The following is a 19,325-nucleotide window of genomic DNA, read 5'->3' as shown; positions in this document are numbered from 1 at the left end:
GGAGCTCCAAGGAGCTATACAAAATGAAAGACTTATAGGCAGAAGCGAGCGGGAATAAGGAAGTTATAATAGAAAAAAAGGGGGTTGGTTATTGCAAAGTTCCTTTCCTTCAGGGAATGGCAGGGGTCAGGCAGCTTCTTTAGTCTGATCAGGTGAGTCCGGATGGATGGGTTTAAGATTCCATTTCTGGGAGAACCAAAACTGTAATTAAGTCCTTGCTCACCATGGTGGCTTTAGTACCTAGTGCTAGGTGTATGCCCAGTATTTTTGAGGTGGGGCTCCCCATAAGCAACTTTATTTGTCTTGTTTTTAACACCACCAATGGACCTACGGAGATAGTCAAAGCTGCCAAAAGCCTCAAGGGCCAATCCTCCGAAAGGTGCCCCTGTCTCCCCCAGCCAATCCAGCTTGGGCCCCGGTGCCCTGCTGAGCCTGCGTTGCAGCCAGCTCACAGCCACGCCCCCTTCCTAGCCGTCCCCAGCTCTCTGCTGCCCTCTGGCTTCAGCTCTCTGATCGTTCCGCGAACCCTGCTGGGACTATAGGGGTCACATCTCATGGGGGCAGGGGGAGCTAGGTAGGTTGTCCAGAGACTGGGAAGTCCAAGGAGCCCATCTAGAGCAGCAGAGCGCGGGTGGGAGGGGGGTTTGGGGGGTGGGGAGCTGGTCCTAGGCTGGCCTCAGGGAAGAACAGGCTTCCACAAGCCAACAGAGCACACACTTGGCAACCAACTGCCGGGGTAAGGTTTCCAGGTCCCGGCACCTGCTTCCCTTTGCTCCATTCAAATCCCTGCCCCACGTCAAGGGCTCAGAAACACAGGCTGAATGGGCACCATACCTTCTGGACTGAAAACTAGGACAATCATTGGTGTAAGAAACAATCTGGCAGTGGCATTGGATGTCAGAATGACCAGCTTGCTCAGGACACTGCAGTCAGCTGAGAGAACAATGGGACAGAATGTTTTAGACATGTGGCCCTTCCTGACAGATCTCACCACAATAAAGCTCCTGATAAGGCTCGCCCCTACACAGCTCTGATCGTGGTTTGCTCACCATGGTGGCTTTAGTACCTAGTGCTAGGTGTACTCCGTAAATAGTATTTGATGGGACAGAAAGAGAGAGCATTCACTTTGACAAGGCCCAAGAAAATGCCCAGCATGTTTGTCGCCCAGCCCTCAGGCCAGGGCAGCCAGCTGTGTGGGAAAACCTATAGTCCCCTGTGTCTCCCTTTTTCACCTCTCTAGCTCAGGTACCTCCAGCAGGGTAGGTGATTTTCCAGTGACCCTCTATCACTGTTGGGAAGACGTGCTGGATCCCACCAGGTACCTGCACCCTTTGGGGTCTGACAGTCCCAGAATGAGCTGGAGTGATGCCGAGAAGGTCAGGGCAGCTTTAGCTCTGGGGGAGGGGCTACTTCTCAGGGCTGGAAGGGAAAGGACTGGGGAGCAGCAGGTTGGTGTGGGGCTGACAGACACCATGGGGAGAGGAGAACTTCCCTCCTAGGATGCAAGACTATATTATGTCCTTCAAAAATCCCTGTGGTCAATCCCTAGCCCCCACTGTGACCGGATTTGAAGCCAGGGTCTTTAAAGAGGCAGTTAAGGTTAAATGAGCTCGTAAAGGTGAGGCCCTAATCCCATATGTCCTTAAGAAGAAGAGACACCAGGGATATGCGGGCACAGAGGAAAGGCCATAGGAGGACACAGCAAGAAGGTGGCCGTCTGTAAGCCAAGGAAAGAGGCCTCGGGAAAAACCAACCCTCCCAATGCCTGATGCCTCGATCTGGAGCTTCCAGCCTCCAGAACGGCGAGAAAAAAAATGTCTGCTGTTTAAACCAGCCAGTCAGTCGTATTTTTCATGGCAGCCCGAGCTAACTAACATACCATTGGAGACGAGGAAGAAGATGCGGAAGTTGGAGTGGTCAGAGGAGAGAAAGGGGCCTGAGAGACGCACATACAAAAGTCCAGTGGTCTTCGTCAGGGAGCAGGCCCTGGGCAGTAGAAAGCCCTTCCTCTCCCTCCTGGGTCTGAATAAATCCTCAGAATCCAGTCCAAGCCCACAGCCCAGCTGCCACCAAGTAACCAGAACATCAGCATGGCACCTCCTGCACCAGCCTGTCAGTGGGTCCATTGGCCTGACTCTCAGGCCACAGACAACGATTTCTGAAGCTTCCCAGTTCTCAGTCCACTCTTTCCCTAACTGCTCCTGGGTATCTCTGGAAATGTGTGGACTCAGGAAAGTGTTTGGAGAGTCTCTGCTTATTGCATGTTATCCAAACCCACCAGGGCCACAGGTCCAGATACTGGAGCTCTGGCCCAAGCGTCCCTTCAGCTTGGGGTATCACTGTCTCAGGAGCGGAGGCTAAGAGATTGACCACCAGGGAGACTCAGGGAGTCTCAGGGACACAGGCTTAGGCATTTGGACAGCCGGTCTGCCCACAGTCCACTTTTCTGCTTGTGACTGACACTCTCTCAATGAGAAAAGCCCTCCAAGGGAGCTGATATGGGGACAGTGGATGAGATTTGGGGCTGGGTTTGCAGGACTCCCCAGGCCACAGTTCAGAGCTGTGGGAGGTGTGTCTGGCACCCGCCCAGCACAGTCCTCAGCACAGGACAGGTCTGTCTCCAGAGGTTCCTTGTTCCCTCTCACAGGCCCTAAAAATAAAGCTCCAAGGACACAGTTATTCTGGTCTCAGTGCTAAACGGAGCCCTGGGAAAGAAAGGGGCTCTCAAGTTTCGTGGCTGGAGCCAGAGGGGAAGGCAAGGACAAGAGTGGGGGAGGCTCAGAACCTACAGATGGAGCTTCAGCATTGGCGCTGAGGAAACCAAGGCCGCCAGCTCAGAGGAGGTGGCGGGGCCATGACCAGTCTCTGAAAAGGAGGCAAAATTCCACCAGCCAGAATGGGGAGACAACTTTGGTCTGCATCTTAACCAGCCCCAGCCCTGAAACTGCACGGGGCGTCTAGTGCACCAGATTCTGGCTGCTTTCCAAGCTCCCCAGAATTATAGATCTTTGGGGTGAAGGGCTGGCTGTTCCACTGATCCAGAAGGGCTAATGGCCTGACCCCAAGCCCCTTGGGCACACACTGCAGGCACATCGTCGCCTGGTCAGCTATAGCCCAAGCTGTAGTTCTGGTATTACAGACGATCCAGAAAGATCAGCGAGGGAGGACACCAGAAGGACACTGAGAAGGAAAAGGCTAGCCAGGGAGAGGTCTGGTGAGGGAGGGGTTTGAGGGAAGAGACCACGTCTCCTGTATCTGTGCCTTCTGCAGAAGCTGGTACTGTGCCTTGTGCACAGTAGTCACTTAGTAAATTCTATTGTTTGGTTGGCCACTGTCACTGGGGACTTTGGATGGGGAGAGGAAAGTTGCAGATATAAAACAAGGTGTACAAAGCTGGCATTTGAGATTAGGACACTAGAGGGCGCTCCAGGACAAAAGCTGAGTCCCGGCAGCCCTTGCCCTGTTCAGGAGCTTAGAGGACAGTTCGGAGTTTGTTTATTCATTCAACATACATCCACCGAACAATTTACTCTGTGAAATACTAAATGCTGTGAAGGATACAAAAATGATTGAAATGTGACATCTGCCCTCAAAGATGGGTCATCTCATTAGAAAGATAGGAGGCATAAATTAACGTATCCATATTTACCTCCTGGTAACTTCTATTTATTAAGGGCTGATTAATCTTCACACACTGTTCTTTCTACCCATAATGCTTCCCTCCCTAATATCTGCATGCCTTACCCTCTGTCACATCTTTGCTCAAATTCACCTTCTCGTGAAGCCTACCTTCCCACTTCATTTTAAAGCATAAATGTCACATCATTCTCAGTCATCTTCACCCCCTCTGCTGTTTCCCAGACACTTAAAACCATCTGCTATGCTACACGGCTTACACATTCATTATCTCCATTATCTGTGGCCCCCACAGAACTCCATGCGGGTGGAGGGGTCCATCTGTTGTGTTCACTGATGCACAATGCATAGAACAGTGCTTTATACAGTAGGGACTCAAAACATGCTTTTTAATAAATAAGACCGGTGACAATTCTAATTAGTCCCCAGTAAACCAAGTGGCCGGGGGTCAGCTAGCGAGTACTCCTGCGGTTTGGAGGCTTTGGGTGAAGTGGTCGTCATGTGCAGTCGGGGTCTTCCCAGAAGAGGTAACCCTTAAGCAGGCCTTGAAGCAGTTCACAGGTGAGAAAAAGTGGAAAGGGACCTCAGGCAAAGGGATCGGCCTGAGCAAAGGCCCAGAGGCCAGCCCTGCAGGGTGCTGGGTGTGACCATGACAGAAGGACAGACCACATGTCCCTCAGCAGGAAACTGAGCGTGCCCTGGCCACTCTGGGCTCCCAGCCATGACCTGGGCTACTGGGCAGTAGCCAGGCCACGTCCCTCACACATTCCCACTCCCTGCTTCCTGCTCTTTTCACTTGCCTTTCTGGCTGTCCAGGGCTTTCTGACAGGGGGCAACCTCTACCACTCCTGTCTCAGCTATATTCTCCCTTCTGCTGCAAGCAAGAAACAAACTGTGCAGCTCAGAAAACAATCCATCATTTTGTCACAACATTTCCATTTCAAAGGCTTCTTTTCCAAGCTTCCTTTGGCCGAATGCTTCCTCTAATTAGCGTGAGAAGAACTGGCAGGAAAATTGAGTGACAAGGAAGGAAAGGAAGTAGAAATGGAGCAGTAGGCCTGAGGACCCTGCCTGAGGCCAGCAGGGGCAGGAAGGGGCACTGGCCTGGGCAGGTACTCCAGGGAGAGGTACTGTGTACACATGTGTTTGTGTGTGCCTGTGTGTCTGTGTCTATCGGTGTACGTGCGTGTCTGTGTCTGTGTACGTGTGTGTCTGTGTGTGTATACTCATGTCTTTGTGAGCTCACATTTCTCAGCATTCATGATTCCTGCCAGCCGGGCAGAGATTTGTCCGCTCATGGCACCAGGCATAAGCCCCTCTCCGGCACTTGCTCAGCCTCCATGGTGTGCCAGGAACTCCCCTGGGTGCTAAGGAGTCAGAGAAAAGACTCAGGTGCTGTCTGTCAGAGACTCAGCAGAGAAACCAACCAGTGAGTCACTACAACAGGATAAATTCAGCAAGTTGGAAGTGGGAAGATGGGAGTCGGGAGGAGAGCGAGTGTCACCCCAGAGGACACCACATAAGCTGGTCTGGAAGGATGAAGAGCAGGTCCCAGGCTGCAGAGAGTGGAAAGGGTATAGCAGGGAAAGAGAAGGGCGTGAGCCAGGCCCAGAGGCCAGCCCTGCAGTGTGTTGGATGCAGCCAGCCGTGGCAGCAGGCGCATGGCAGCAAATGCACGGTGGGTGGATATGAATGGCCACGAGGCTTCCTCAGCTGCCCTCTCCCTGCCCTGGTTCTCATCAGCAGGCAGGGACGGTGGGAGACCAGGTACTGGGTCAGCCCTGCTCCCACTGGCCTCCAGGTTGCCCCTGTTCACAAGCAAATAGCAAATGTGCTGACGGCCCCTTCCAAGGCCCCTTGATCCCCTCGCAGGCCCCACAGAGATCTGGGCCTGGTGCAGAGCCCAAAGTGGGCCTCTTGGTAGAATCTTAAAACCCTGGAGGCGGCTGGGCCACCTTCTCTTTCACATACACTGAGCCATTCCCCAGAAACAGCAAAGGATTGGGCGTGTTCCAGGCTCGGGAAAGGGAGGGAGAAGATGCAGAGCGGGCATGAGGTGGAGGTGGGGAAAAAGGGAAAAGCACACCAGCAGCAAGCGGTGCGATTCTTGAGGACCTCGCTGATGGAATCATTCATTCCTTCCTTCATTCATTCCTTCAACAGTACTTGATGGGGGCGTTCCATGAGCTAGGCACCCAAGGTATCAGAATGAGAGGAGCGCAGTGTGTGACCTGGGGGGGGGGCCCACAGTCCCTGATGGAGACAGACAAGGAAGTAAGTGTTAGAATACAAAGCATTACACTGAGGAGAGTGGGGGCACCACCGCAGCCTGCTCAGGAGCATCCGGAAGAGATTCGGGCTGAGATGAAATTTGAAAGACAAAGGGGCTGGAGTGTAGAGAACATTCCAGGCAGAGCAGCCTGTGGGGCCGCCCACATCCCGTTAGCCCCAGGAGGAAGCTGCCTCACTGTATGGTCACTTTCAGGAGAGGGATGGCCCCTGGGCCAGGTGGGCCCGGTGTGGGCCAGCGGGTGCGGTGCGGGACCATTTGGTCCAAGCTTCCCATTTAGGGAAGTTGTCGTGTTTAGACTTTCTACATTATCTCCAGTTGAGATCTGGATGCTTCAAGTACAAGTTGTTAAGCATAAACCATTGAAATATAACACCATTTTTGTGAGCTTGTTTGGCACTTTTTTTTAACTTACAAGAAGCCTAAAAATAATGAAAATGGCCCAGTTCTGTCTCATTCTTGGCAAACAGACAGTATTGGTTCTAGATAAGAAAAGCAAGGCTTAGAGAAGTCACCCAATGCCAGCACTTACTCCTCCCACGCTCCCCTCCCTGACCCTGTAAGCCTCAGACATCAAGGCCCGCTGCCCACTGTGCTCGAAGTCCTAGAACGTTCGATGGTAACCTCTGCCCCAAACCCCCCCTGGCTCCTCAAGTCACCACAGATTGCAGCCTGAACCCTCTTTCCACGTCACACCCTCCAGAGCCAGGCCTGCTCCTTCCCTGCCAGAGGCCACCAGTCCCTCTATGACCAGAGCTGGCTGCTCAGCCACAGATGCAAACAAGCCCTGCGGACCGCATCGCCACTGCCTGGGTCCTTCTTCTTCTTTGTCTTTGGGTATAGCCGAGAAAGACCCCACGAGAGGGGCCTGTCAACAGGACCACATCCACGGCTCCTGTGGGGAGCCCCCCCACACACACACACACACAATCCTCTTTATAAAAGACCGTCTCCTTTGTGAAGTGTCGTGGACAAACCTGTTATACCTTCAGGCTCTCTGAGACTGCTGCAGGACTCAACTGCTCCTCAGCTGGTATGGAGGCAAGTGTGGTCAGGGTAAGGTGGGACAGGGGTCAAGAGTAACATGACCCCGGAAGCCTAATCAATTGTTCTGTCCCCTGTTGGGGAAAAGACTAGCCTTTTCGATGAAGTGATGGAGCCATTCTCCAGGCACTAGCAAGTCAGGTTTGGAGCCTCTAAAACTGAGGGTGGAACTCTGGGCTGTGGGCCTTCCCCAAGGTCACGGCAACCTCAGGACCTTCAGGCTTTCCCAGATGCCTTCTGCCTATTCCCCAAACTGTGTCTAGTGATAGCCCAGAGCCTTTCTCTCCCTGGGTCAGTGTTCTCTGCTCAGTGTTCTCATACCCCCAAGCCCTTGCTCCCCAGGTACAAGACTCATCCTGCCATGGTCTCCCTAACTGTACCCTTTCCTGAGAAAGATCTAGAGTGGGAGAACAGGAAGGCAAGACGTACCTTGATTTTACCTGACCTGAGCTTGAAATGAGCCATTCCCTTGGGAAAGTCTCCACCCACCAGCAATGTCCCTGACCCTCCCCAACCTCTGCGGCCCCAGCTCTGCCAGACACACCATGTGACCATCACGCCCCACCCCATAACGACGCAGGGCTTCAGCCCCAAGTAAAACCAGGCTTTGCAGAGGAGTGGTATTTATTGAGAACCATCTGCCTGACAACCTGATGCATGTGCATGCGTGCGTGTGCGTTTGGGGCAGCGTGGTCCGCGGTCAGCCGTGCGGTCAGATGGCCTTGGCCAGCCCCACGCGGTTGTTGGCTCTGTCAAAGACGCTGAAATACTCCCGGATGAAAACATCCCCCAGGATCCACTGCTCGGAGCTGTCGTCACCCTGGAAGCCACTGGTGCAGAAGTTCTGGTCCTGGGAAAGGCAAGACTGAGATGGAGCCGGTTCTAACCCCAGGTGCTGTGCCTACAGGTCGGCCTTTCCCTAACCCGCCCCACCCCCAATTACTCTCTCCTCTAGCATTTCCTTCCATCCTTGAAATCACCTTCCAAGGTAGGCAAACAAATATCAGATTCTGCTCACTCAACAGATGAAGAAATTGATGTTCAAAAAATATAGTTACTTAATCCAAGATCACCTGGTGAGGACCCGTCACCCCACTTCTCCTCACTTGTCCTCTCCAGCCCCCCCGCCTTCCAACTCTCATTACCTGCCGCCCTGATGACCGGCCAGAACGGGCTTGGGGGCTGAAGGCCTTGCTAGTTTGGGGTGCTTAGGTTTAGGTCAAAGCTGAGGCCAGCAGATCAGTGGGGATGAGAGCGGGGTCCCCACAAAGCTCAGGCTATCTAAAAAAATTCCAGGCAGCGCTCAAGCTTCCTGGGCTTAGCAGCTAGAGCAGTGTATGAAGGTTCCCATGGTGGGCTGTCCCCTGCCTACCCTGTCCCCCTCAAACTACTGGGCTCTATCCTTCCCATCTGCCCCATTTCTCCTAGAACGAGCCGGTAGCAGCCACAAACAAAGACCAAGGCCAACAGGGCCCCACTCAGAGGGAACAGTTGGTTTACACATACATCCTGCATGCTCCATCTAGGACCTGATGCTTACCACCCACTTCGGTGACTTGCCAGGAGGGAGAAGGAGGGAGCTGGGTGGGCCAGGCTCCCTGGCTTGAGACTCATACCTGGCTAGTGTAGGCGGAGGCGGGCAGTGGGTACTTCCTGCCGTTGATCTCAAAGACCACCGTAGGCATGCTGCTCAGTCTGCTGCAGTCGATGTCAAACTAACAAGCGAATAAATAAAACAAAACAGAAACAGACTCACAGACTCAGAGAATAAACTGGTGGCTGCCAGACAGGAGAGCGGTTGGGGGATGGGCGGAAAAGAGGAAGGGAATTGAGAGGGACCAACTTCCAGTTATAAAATAAATGACGCACGGGGACATCGTGTACAGCATAGAGAAAATAGTCAATAACATCGCCATAACTCTGTACGGTGACAGATGGCAACTAGACTTATGGTGGTGATCACATCGGAAGGTATATACAAGTTGTCAAATCACAATGTTGTACACCTGAAACTAATATAATGTGGTATGTCAACTTTATGTCAACAATATGTCAATAATAAATAATATATATATTTTTAAAGACCAGAGAGAAGTCCTCTTAAAAGTGTGATGGGTGTGGGGCGGCCAGTTAGCTCAGTTGGTTAGAGCGCGATGCTCGTGACACCAGGGTTGTCGGTTCGATCCCCACATGGGCCACTGTGAGCTGCGCCCTCCACAACTACCTTGAAACAACTATTTGACTTGGAGCTGATGGGTCCGGGAAAAACACACTTAAAATAAATAAAAGTTTAAAAAAAAAAAAAAGCGTGGTGGGTGTGATTTGACTGGAAGCGGCAGAGAAGGTCCCAGCTGAACCCCTTCCTCTACAATGGAAACCAAGTGAAAACCAGGTGATGAGGAGGCACCTGCCTTCTCAGAGGACCTTGGGGAGCCTCTCAGGCTGGGACTTGGTCCCCAAAAGAGTCACATTGAGGGGGACCAGCTGTCAGCCCACCCAGGCACAGACCCCAATTGGGACGAACAGGGGTTTGCCTTGGTGTTTCCCCACCAGGCACATTTAGCTGGGGAGGAGAGGAGGAGGAACAAGGGGACACAGCCACGCTCAGCTGTCAGGGAGGGATGCACAACCCTCCTGGGGACAGGAGGTCAGGCTGTGGCCGTTGCATGAGCCCTGGGAACAACGGGGGGCATGCCATTGTCAAGGCCTCTGGAGAAATGCCAGCCTCTGTGGGGAAACAGGCTCTCTCACCATTCCCCTTTGTCATTTCCTCCCTGTGCAAAGGGGCCCCATCTTCAGGAGAGTCTGGGGCGGGGGAAGGGAGAGGGGAAGGGCCTGGCCTCACCATGCCAAACTGGTCCTGTGTGGCTCCAATGGCCTTCTGGATGTTGAGGATGTCGCTGGTGGGCCCGACCAGCATGGAGGTGCCCGTGTCCAGGATGGCCTGACAGCCACCATCACAGGCCACGACCACACCATCAACGGTGACGCTGCAGAGGGAGAAAGGACGGCCTTACAGCACATCCAGTATCTGGCCCTTCCTCCCTGGGCCCCTCCTAGCTTCCCTGACAGGGTCCTCAGACAGAGAAGGAAGCCCCAAAGCCCAGACCCTTTCCCTTGGACCCCTTCTCGTAGTTCCCACAACTTCCCAAGCTCAGAGAAAAGACTAACACCATTTTCTCCCAGTTCAGCGGCTAAAGGAAGCCTGCCCCACCTTCTATGCAATACAGAAGAACAGAAACTGCAATAAAACAGCAGTCACATGCATTAGGGGCAGGATGAGTACTGTACTAGTTGCCTGAAGATCTGGTTTCAAGTTTTCTCCCTGCCATTTACTTGCTACACGTCTTAGGCAAGTTGCTCAACCTTCATGCCCTCAGCCTTCTCATCCACAAAATGGGTACATTAACAACCTCTTCCTTGACTTCCTCAAGGGATGGTCATGTGGTTCAAACTCGTTGGTAGTAAATTATAAAATGAGGAGAATAATGGCACCCGCCTCATATGGTTTTAGTGAGGACTAAATGAGAGTCGTATTATCACTCAGCGTAACAGCCAGTAGGTAGCAAGTTCTCCATAAACTCAGCTCGTCTTGTTGGTAAGCAACAGGTTGAAGGTGCAACATTCTCACTGTCAAAGTCCCTGGCCATTCAGACTCTCATGTGACAGTCTGAAGCACTACCGGGCTGCAGTCCTTCTCAGAGCCTCGTGGGCTGACACCAGGGTCCTCAATGTCCCCACGACTGGAATCAGCCTCTCTGGTGGGGCCCACAGCTGCTGATCACCTACCTGTCCACAGTGAACTGCCAGTACTCCTGCACGGTCACGGGGATCCAATGCAGGGAACCTGTGTAGTAGGACGAGTCGATGGCTCCCAGCGTAAGCATGCTTCCCTGGTCATTCCTGAAACCAAGGGCAGGATTGCGGTGGCACCCCAACACCCTGGCTGCCGCTCTGAGCTCGGCAGCCCCCCAGGTTGAGGCAACACTGGGAGCTGTGTGAGCGGGGTCAGGGGGCCACCTGCCGTGCAGGTCACATGACTGCCGGGACATCCTTGGGTATTCCAGCTGTTGCCTTGTGCCCCTGCCTCCTGCCACCCAAGGCTTTCTGTCTCCAGCCCTTTGGCCTCGAGCAGAGAGAGTGTCCTCAGCAAGGTCCCTCCCACCGCCGGGCTCTAGCACACGCTGTCGCCATTGCCTAACATGCCCTGTCCCTCTGTCTCACCTCGATAGCTCCCACTCATGCCTCAGCAAAGCTTCCCCTGCCGCCTCCACACACACACACCTCGGTTAGGCTGGGCTTCCCTGTTATTGTTAAGCCTTTAACACACGCAGATCTCTCCCGCAGTCAGTGCCCTTTCCACGCATAATCGCAATCATGTGTGTCACTGTGTGTTGTCTGTTTCCCCTGCTAAACAGTGAACTCCAGTTTGTCTTGTTTGCTGATCTATCCCCACCTCCTGGCACAGCCCCTGCACATAGTACGGGCCCACAAGCATCTACTGAGTGAATGAACGAATGAATGAATGAATGAACGAATGAATCGATCGATCAATTTACCCCTTACCTAGGTTCTCCTGACCTCAGCCACCCAGCCCCATTTCCTACACGTGGTCCCCTTCTCCCGTTCTGTCCCTGCCCCTGTGCCCCACTGACTTGCACCATCAGAGGGACAGGCGGGGAGAATAGGGACCACTGAACTGCAGTCAGAAGCCCTGGGCTCCGAGCGTGTCTCAGCCACCAGCTCCCAGGGTGATCGTCTCTCCCAGCCTCAGTTTCCCACATTGTAAAAGGAGAAGGTAGGACTCAGCTGGAGACTGCTCTAAAAGTTTATAAATCTCATTGACATCAGCAAATCCTTCCTGAGGCCTGCTCCTTCGGAAAAAAGGTTAAAAACGCCTATGCAGAGATGGGATCAGGCTTCAATTTCTAAGTGCCAGAAATGAAAGTCAAATTTCAGCCCAGTAGACTCTGGCAACATTGATGGCTATGGTGGGGAACGTTGGACATGAGGTCGAATGTGACTGGAAACAAGGAGAGGCTTGGCCTGGATACCCTGGAGTTTCAGTGTCCCTAAGGGGTGGACCCTATCCTCAGCTGACAGTCCTTGCCAGGCCATGGAAGTCTGGCCCCGGCTTGGTGCAGCTCCTACCTGCTCATGTAAACTGAGAACAGGTCTTGGGCCACCAGGTGCTGTTTCATCATGTTGTCAAACACGGGCACGGAGTACTCGGAGGCAAGAGACGGGTAGGCCAGCCCCAGGATCCCGTCGAACTGGGAGTAGGTGAAGACGGTCCCAGGCTCCCGGGTGCTCAGGCCCACAGTCTGGTGGGAGTCCACAATGTTGGAGATCTGCAAGAGAAGCCGTGTGACCTCCACCAGGGCCCTTTTGGCCAGAGGAGGAAGGTCCGGGTCACCCTGTGCGGGCCCACCCTCCCTCGTCTAGGCAGCAGTTACGTGAGCTTAAAGAGGAAAGCCCTCCTTTCCCAGCTCTGTGCCATGGTTTGGAGGGAATTGGTTCAAAGAAGACAGGGAATGAGGGCTGCTCCAGGGCCCTCTGCCAGCCTGCAGCCCTCCCATTGGCTGTCCCTGGGGCATGTCCCAGGGAATAGCTATAGACGGACAGGAAGAACACATATGCAGTTTGCATCTAAAGGACCCAGAGGTGTGTCCTTGCATCCTTTGCCTCTAGAAGACCTCCTGTACTGACCATGCGACCAGGGACAAGTGTCTCTCTGAGCCTCAGTCTCCTCATCTGTTTAATGGAATAATAACACCTGCACCTCAGGGCATTGCTTAGGCGAAAGAACATTTATCTAGCACGTACTAAATGTCATTGGTCATTGAACATTTATTGGCACTCTGCTAAGGAAGTGCCAACTCCAAAATAGCCTGTTAATCTGTTCACGTCTCAGGAAAGCCCACACGTTCACCAGCTTAGTGTGAACCACCAGTGTCTCACTGGGCCTCCTGCTGCTACTCTGTCCCCAGTGACACACCCTCCAGACAGGCAGCCAAAGCGATCTTTAAAAACAGACATCCTGTCATGTCACCCCTCCAGAGGCTCCTGATGGCAGTCAGGATGAAACAAGCCTCTGTCCTAGAGTCCCCTGTGCTCTGGTCCTGTTTCTTACACCTCCTCTCACTACTCTGGCGCCTTCACTCCTTCCTCTCCACACACACCGATCTTCTTTCTCTCCTTCAGATGCCCCAGCTTGCCCTCACTTCCACAGCTAAGCAGTCCTGGCCCCTGGGCTCTCACTCCCACCCCCCGCCCATGGTGGGTGAGTGAAGACAGCCAGAGGTACCCTAGTCTAGGCCGACAGGCAAGGGCCAGCTCCCCAGTGAAGATGGAGGTTTTTCCTGGGAACCCAAAGGAGCAGAAAAGAAAGCAAATGGCCCCAGGCAGCACAGGACGTGAGACACCTGGGCAAGGGACTTAGCCTTCCAGAGGCCTGTCTGCTGGGCCACCTCCATCGGTGGCTCTGGGGCCTCTGCTGTCTGCTGCTGACTCTTGGGCAGCCTGAGCTGGGCGGGCACCTGTTCAGCCAAGGGAAGAGCCTGAGAGGAAGGCTGTCAGCAGAGAAAGGCTGTGTCCTTTTAGGCTCAAAGCCAAAAAGACTTTAGCCAGACCCAAGAAAGAACACCAGGAAGATCAAGGTGATAAATACCAAGGGCTGTTGCTGCATTTTTCATCTTGGATGATGGATAAGGAAGGAAAGGAAGAAGCTGGCATGCATCAGGCGCTCACTTTGTGCTATATTAGGGACTTCAGGAGCCAAACAGAGGTGAGAGAAAGGGGACCTCTTGTCCAGAGGGCACAGACGTTCTCTGACGTGAAAGAAGATGCTGCTCTAAGACTTACAAAGAGTGAGCTCAAGCCAAAAGCAGTGCTCAGGGAGTGGGAGACGTGGGTCTGACACTCAACTCCCACAGTCACCAGCTGTGTGACTTCAGGCAAGTTATCGATTCATCTGAGCCTCAGTTCCCTCATCTGAACAATGGGGATAATATTATAATACCTTCCTCAACAGGCTGTTGGAAGAACTGGATTTAAAATGAGATCACACATATGACACTGAAGAGTTCAATGCTAGCACAGTATCAGGATTCTGAACTAACCATGGCAAGGACAAATGAAAGAAACGATTGGGAAGATGGAAACTGAATTTGAAGAAGCCTCTGAAAACTGACATGGGCAGGAGAGGAGGGAGAGACGACCCACAGCGGCTGATGGCTAAAATCCTTCTCAGGATCCTTACCCACCAGGTCACCTCGAGGGGGGACCCCAGCTCCCTTCTGCACCAGCAGGATGTGCAGCCTACGAGAGCCAGGCTGTCTGAGCAGGAAAGCAGCTGGTGGGGAGGGAAAGGTGAGCGCGGGCTGGCTCAAAGTCCAACTCACAGTGACGGTGTCAGTGCCCAGGATGCCCTCCATGCTGCCCGTGCCATACTGGATGCTCAGGGGCTCGTTCAGGTTCCGGAAGGTGGAGGACTTGGACGGGTTGAAGCGGTGGTGGTTTTCTGGAACACAGACCCAGGTTTAGTGTGGCCCGTCAAATCTTCTCACCACTCAACAGTGCCAGCCAGAGCTGAAACCCTCACCAGGCCTTGTAAGAACATCGCCTAAATACTAACTATTCTCTCTACTGAAAATAAGAACCAGTTCTCTCTTGAGCCCACAGAGTTTAATAAAGAAAATTATTCTTTGCTGCGTGACCCACCCCTCTGAACCCCGTGCTATCTGTGAGCTTCCAAAAAAAAAAAAAGAAGGAACGAAGGAGAGAGAGAGAGAGAGAAAGAAAAACAAAGAAACAAAGAAAAACAAAGAAACAAAGAAACAAAGAAGCCAACCCTGTGGTTTCCTGGGACATTTCACTTTTATCAGCTTTGCAATCTTAGGCCCATCTCTGTTTTTCTCTGAACTTGGTTTCCTCATCTGGTAAATGGGGATGGAAAAGACACCAACCTCCCAGGATTATTGGGAAATACATTGTACCATATATTAAATGTTTTCTCATCATTAGTAATAGGTCCTCTCCCTTTATTCACCCAGCACCTCCTGGCATGTCATAGCCCCATTCTATAGAAAGGAAAACTGAGGACCCAGGAGCATAAGCTTGCCCTGGCTCCTGATAGAGACACAACAAAAACCCAAACTTCCCTCATTTCCAGCTGGTGTTCTATACATTAGACCCAGGACTGGCACACCTTCCCAGACTGTGACCATGTGGAAGGGTTGGGCAAGGAGCTGAGCACAACTGGGGAGTGGGAATGTCCAAGGAAGCTCTCCTGCAACCTCACGTTTCATCCCGGCCACCCTGAGCACTGCCGGCAGAGTGGCCCTGGGCCTGGCTGTGGAGGGGCGGGTGGGGACGGGGGTCACTCACGGCAGGCATCGCTCTTGCAGTAGACAGAAGGCACCCAGAGGTCCGAGGAGCCCGTGTCGAACACCACAGTGAACTCCTGGGGCGGGGTCCCGATGTAGATCTTCCCAAAGTACTGACACTGAGGACAGATAGCACAGGGTCAGGGACATGCAGGACAGTGTGTGGGTGAGGGTTCATGCTGCGCGTGGAGCCTGTTCAGTTTCGTGGGCCCCGTGCTTTCTGCCCAGAGACCTGGGAGGTCGGAGGCCCACTGGGAAGGATTCTCCATGCTGGGTGCCCGCCCCTGGCCACGCCTGGTCTGCCCCTCCCACGAGGGGCAGCCCCTGCCGGAATCAGCCCTAGGAGCGGACATTAGACCAAAGCATAAGCCCTGTCCGGAGGGGAGATTGGGCCACCCTGCCAGGGGCAGGCACAGAGAGGTGGGCACCGGCGAGGTACGGGCCCAATCCCAACCAAGCTGGCCCTGCCACACCTCCTCGCCAGCTCTGCCCACGTGTCAGAAGCTGGGCTTGGGGGTTGGGGGGTGAAGACGACCTCAATAAGGAAACAACAGGACAGAGAGAAAACAGCCTGGTTGTTGTTTACTGCCACGAGTGACAGATGAGAAAGACGGGCTCCAGAAAGGAAGAGGGCACAGGGACCTTCCTTCCTGCCGTGTCCTGGGCAGCCGCAGTGTCCACACACAGCCCCAGCCCTGTCCAGCCCAGAATGAGACGTGGGTTCCCTGGGCCAGGAAAGGCAGGTGTGAGGTTGCATCTGGGAGCCGACAATGTACCCCCAAGGGATGTTTTCTACAGGAAGGTTGTCTGAGCTCAGACCCTTCCAGCGGTGACGTTCAGAGCCGTGAAGGCAGGAACACAGGTACTGTGGGGCTGACTCAGTGGCAGGGAGATGGCCTCCACACCCCACAGGGCTGTGTGATTCCTGAAAGAGGGGAAAGAGTTGGCGGCTTGGGCGGGTAGGGTGGCATCCATCACACCCTGTGTGAGAGTCATTACTGGAAGGCTGACAGAGCCACTCACGTCCAGGTAGTTGAACAGGGGCTCTCTGGCCACCTCCCCGAAGTTGGAGAAGTTCCTGTTCTTGGCATAGGGGTGTGACTTCAGGAAGTCCTCCAGGAGCCCTCGCTCCTTCAGGGCCTTTCTCACCGACTTGCCTTTGTGCAGAGGGATCCTGAGGAAATGGGGAAGAGTTCATGAGGAGAGAGGGCCTCTCCCCAGGGCTGCCCAGCCTCTGAGACGTGTCCAGATGCCCCTGGGCTCTGTAAACCTCCCCTTTACATTTTTATCACAACCCAAAGTAAAAACATATTTTACACCCGCTCATAAGTCCATGCCTACCCTTGCTAAATGCAATGCACTCTGATATGTTTAACTTCTCTTTTTTTAATGCTGGTGGAGACTCAACAGATGTCTTTTATAACCCATGAATGAGTGTTGCAACTCTGAGGTGTGAGAGACATTCAACACATTATCATCCAGTCTCCAAAGTCTTGCTGTGCACCTACTATGTGCCAGACACTCTGTGGGGCACAGGGGACCCGATAGTGAACAGGGTCCCGTCTCTACCCTCCAGAACACACTGTCCGGAGAGGAAAACTTACTTTGTCCCTCACACGAATAAATGCTGTGACAACACTCCGCCCTTTGTGACCCCTTTTCTCTGCTCTCTGGGGAGCCTAGGGTGGGTGGAAACTCTTCAAAGGCTTTCAGTACAGAGCAGGGTCCCTGTGGACATCTTGATAGAGTTCAGGTGTTGGATGACAAAGGCAGATTAACAAGAAGAGACTCAAGAGGAGAAAAAGAAGTTGTGGTATATATACACAATGGAATGCTATTCTGCCAAAAGAAAAGATGAAATGGTGCCATTTGCAACAACGTGGACGGATCTTGAGATTGTTATGCTGAGCGAAATAAGTCAGACAGATAACGTCGAGAACCATATGATTTCACTGACATGTGGCATATAAAACTGAAAACAACAAAGGAACAAGACAAACAAATGAAGAAACAAAAACTCATAGGCACAGACAATAGTTTAGTGGTTATCAGAGGGTAAGGGGGGAAGGGGGTGGTAGATGAAGGTAAAAGGGATCAAATACATGGGGATGGAAGGAGAACTGACTCTGGGTGGTGAACACACAATGGGATTTATAGATGATGTACTGCAGAGATGTGTACCTGAAACCTGTGTCACTTTACTAACAATTGTCACCCCAAAAAACTTTAATGAAAGAAAGAAAGAAAGAAAGAAAGAAAGAAAGAAAGAAAGAAAGAAAGAAAGAAAGATAGAAAGAAGAAAGAAAGATAGAATATTTGTAAACCTAGTATAAAATGTATCAGGGAATTTAACTAAATTTGTAAAAAGGGTTCATCATTTATGGAAGTTTAATCTAAAAACCCTATGAATGCACGTACATTTCATGAATAAATACGTTATACTAGTAATTTTAAATTCATCAACAAAAAGCAGAAGCTGGTCTGTGTCACCTTGGCGCTCCCAAAGCCCTCTGAGCTGCAGCTCCCTCCTCTGCACAACGGGTTAACTCCTTCCTTTCCAGCCACTCTCCCAGCCCCGCCTTTGACCCCCAAGTGTCAACCTCTCTGGCCCTTAGTCTCCTCTCCTGGGGGTTGAAGGAATGGAGATGGTGATTCCCAGTGTCCTTTCCAGCCCTAAGAGTCAGGTGGTCCTCCTGTGTGGGGCCAATTTAAGGAAACCACAGATGTGAAAGTGCTTTGAAAGTAATGAAATGGCAGCAGTTTTAAGACCCATAAAGAGGACGTTTTTTCTTGTGTCGTTCACGTCCCAAGTGGATCCCATATGGAACAGCCTTGTGTGTGAATTACGATCTGTGCTCTGGCGCCCCCCGCCCACAGCCCTCCTGTGTGACTTCAGCCAGGAACTGACTTACAAATGAAAGGTTCTGGAGACTGAAGCCCTAAAGGCAGAGCTCCTGGGGCCAAGCCCACAGCTGCCCTTTCCTGTGTTGTCATATCCAGGCCGCCAGCGCTTCCTGCTTGCTCGACTCTGGTTCCCAACTGACTCTGGATCTCCTGGCTGAATGCTTGGCGACTCCCACCATAGTAGCTGTGGCTCTGCTGAGTTGTCCTATCCCAGCACAAAGCCCCAGAGAGCTTCCCTCAAAGGGAGCTCAAACCTGGCAACCAGCAGTAGTGTGATGTCCTGGCAACAGACAAGTCCATCTGGGACCAAGTTCTAGCTTCTCTATTACTAACCACGTGGCTTTGGGCAGCTCAGTGACCCTCTCTAAACAACACTTTCCTCATAGGTAAAATGCAAATAATATCTCCCTAGCCCACAAGGATTAATGACAGCATAGGTAAGACCTAGTTAAGGGTCTGGCATCTGGTGGCAAGCAGCTCAGTAAATGTCAGATGTCATTTTGGGAGGAGAAACTGGGACCTTCATCCACAAAGGCCTTCATAGAACTAGAACTTCATTTTGTTTGACAAATGCATGCACGGCTCTTACAAGGGGCCAGGCACTGTTTGAAGCATTTTACAACTACCTGTGTTAACTCATCTGCTCCTCCTGACAACCCTATGAGATGGATGCCTCCGTCATCCTAATTTGACAACAAGATAAGGAAACTGGGCACAGAGAGTTAAGTTCTTGATAAAGCTGGGGATCAAATCACAGGCAGCTTGACTCCAGAAGAAATATCCTTAATCTCCCAGGCTGTCCCCACACCCTGAAATGTAGGGGCACACGTAGAGGAAAAGGTCCCTAAATGCAACGGCAAGACTGACAGGGGGCGATTATCCGGGAACCTGCCGCATGTCCTCCGAAGACTCCCCAGTGGGGATGATGGCTGGAGACCAGGGAGAGACCAGCCCAGAAGGATGCCTGAGACGCCCTTCCCTGCCCGGAAGCTTGACACCTACCTGAAGATCCCACTGCACTGGGCCACAGTGAAGACTGCAAGTAACACCACGAGAGACCTCAT

General features: G+C 52.6%; 1 protein-coding gene across 1 annotated transcript; it reads right to left on the bottom strand.

The window, feature by feature from the left end:
* Positions 1-7,616: 7,616 nt before the first annotated feature.
* On the bottom strand, positions 7,617-19,325 carry LOC117015073 (chymosin-like). The gene is made up of 9 exons (XM_033093449.1): positions 19,264-19,325; positions 16,381-16,531; positions 15,359-15,476; positions 14,374-14,492; positions 12,122-12,321; positions 10,760-10,873; positions 9,816-9,960; positions 8,587-8,685; positions 7,617-7,820 (listed from the first exon to the last, which is right to left on the bottom strand). The coding sequence occupies exons 1-9, from the start codon at positions 19,323-19,325 to the stop codon at positions 7,683-7,685; spliced, it is 1,146 nt and encodes a 381-aa protein (XP_032949340.1). The 3' UTR covers positions 7,617-7,682.

The sequence above is a fragment of the Rhinolophus ferrumequinum genome, chromosome 22, assembly GCF_004115265.2.
Source record: "Rhinolophus ferrumequinum isolate MPI-CBG mRhiFer1 chromosome 22, mRhiFer1_v1.p, whole genome shotgun sequence".
Classification (NCBI taxonomy): domain Eukaryota; kingdom Metazoa; phylum Chordata; class Mammalia; order Chiroptera; family Rhinolophidae; genus Rhinolophus; species Rhinolophus ferrumequinum.
Note: the sequence above shows the minus strand (reverse complement) of the source record. Positions and strands in the feature narration are given on the sequence as shown.

Coding starts and splice junctions, on each gene's coding strand:
- LOC117015073 (XM_033093449.1), bottom strand. CDS start 19,325: ATGAGGTCTCTCGTGGTGTTACTTGCAGTCTTCACTGTGGCCCAGTGC. Junction 16,532..19,263: donor CAGTGCAGTGGGATCTTCAG/GTAGGTGTCAAG, acceptor CCATTTCCTCAG/GATCCCTCTGCACAAAGGCA. Junction 14,493..15,358: donor CTGCAAGAGCGATGCCTGCC/GTGAGTGACCCC, acceptor TCTGTGTTCCAG/AAAACCACCACCGCTTCAAC.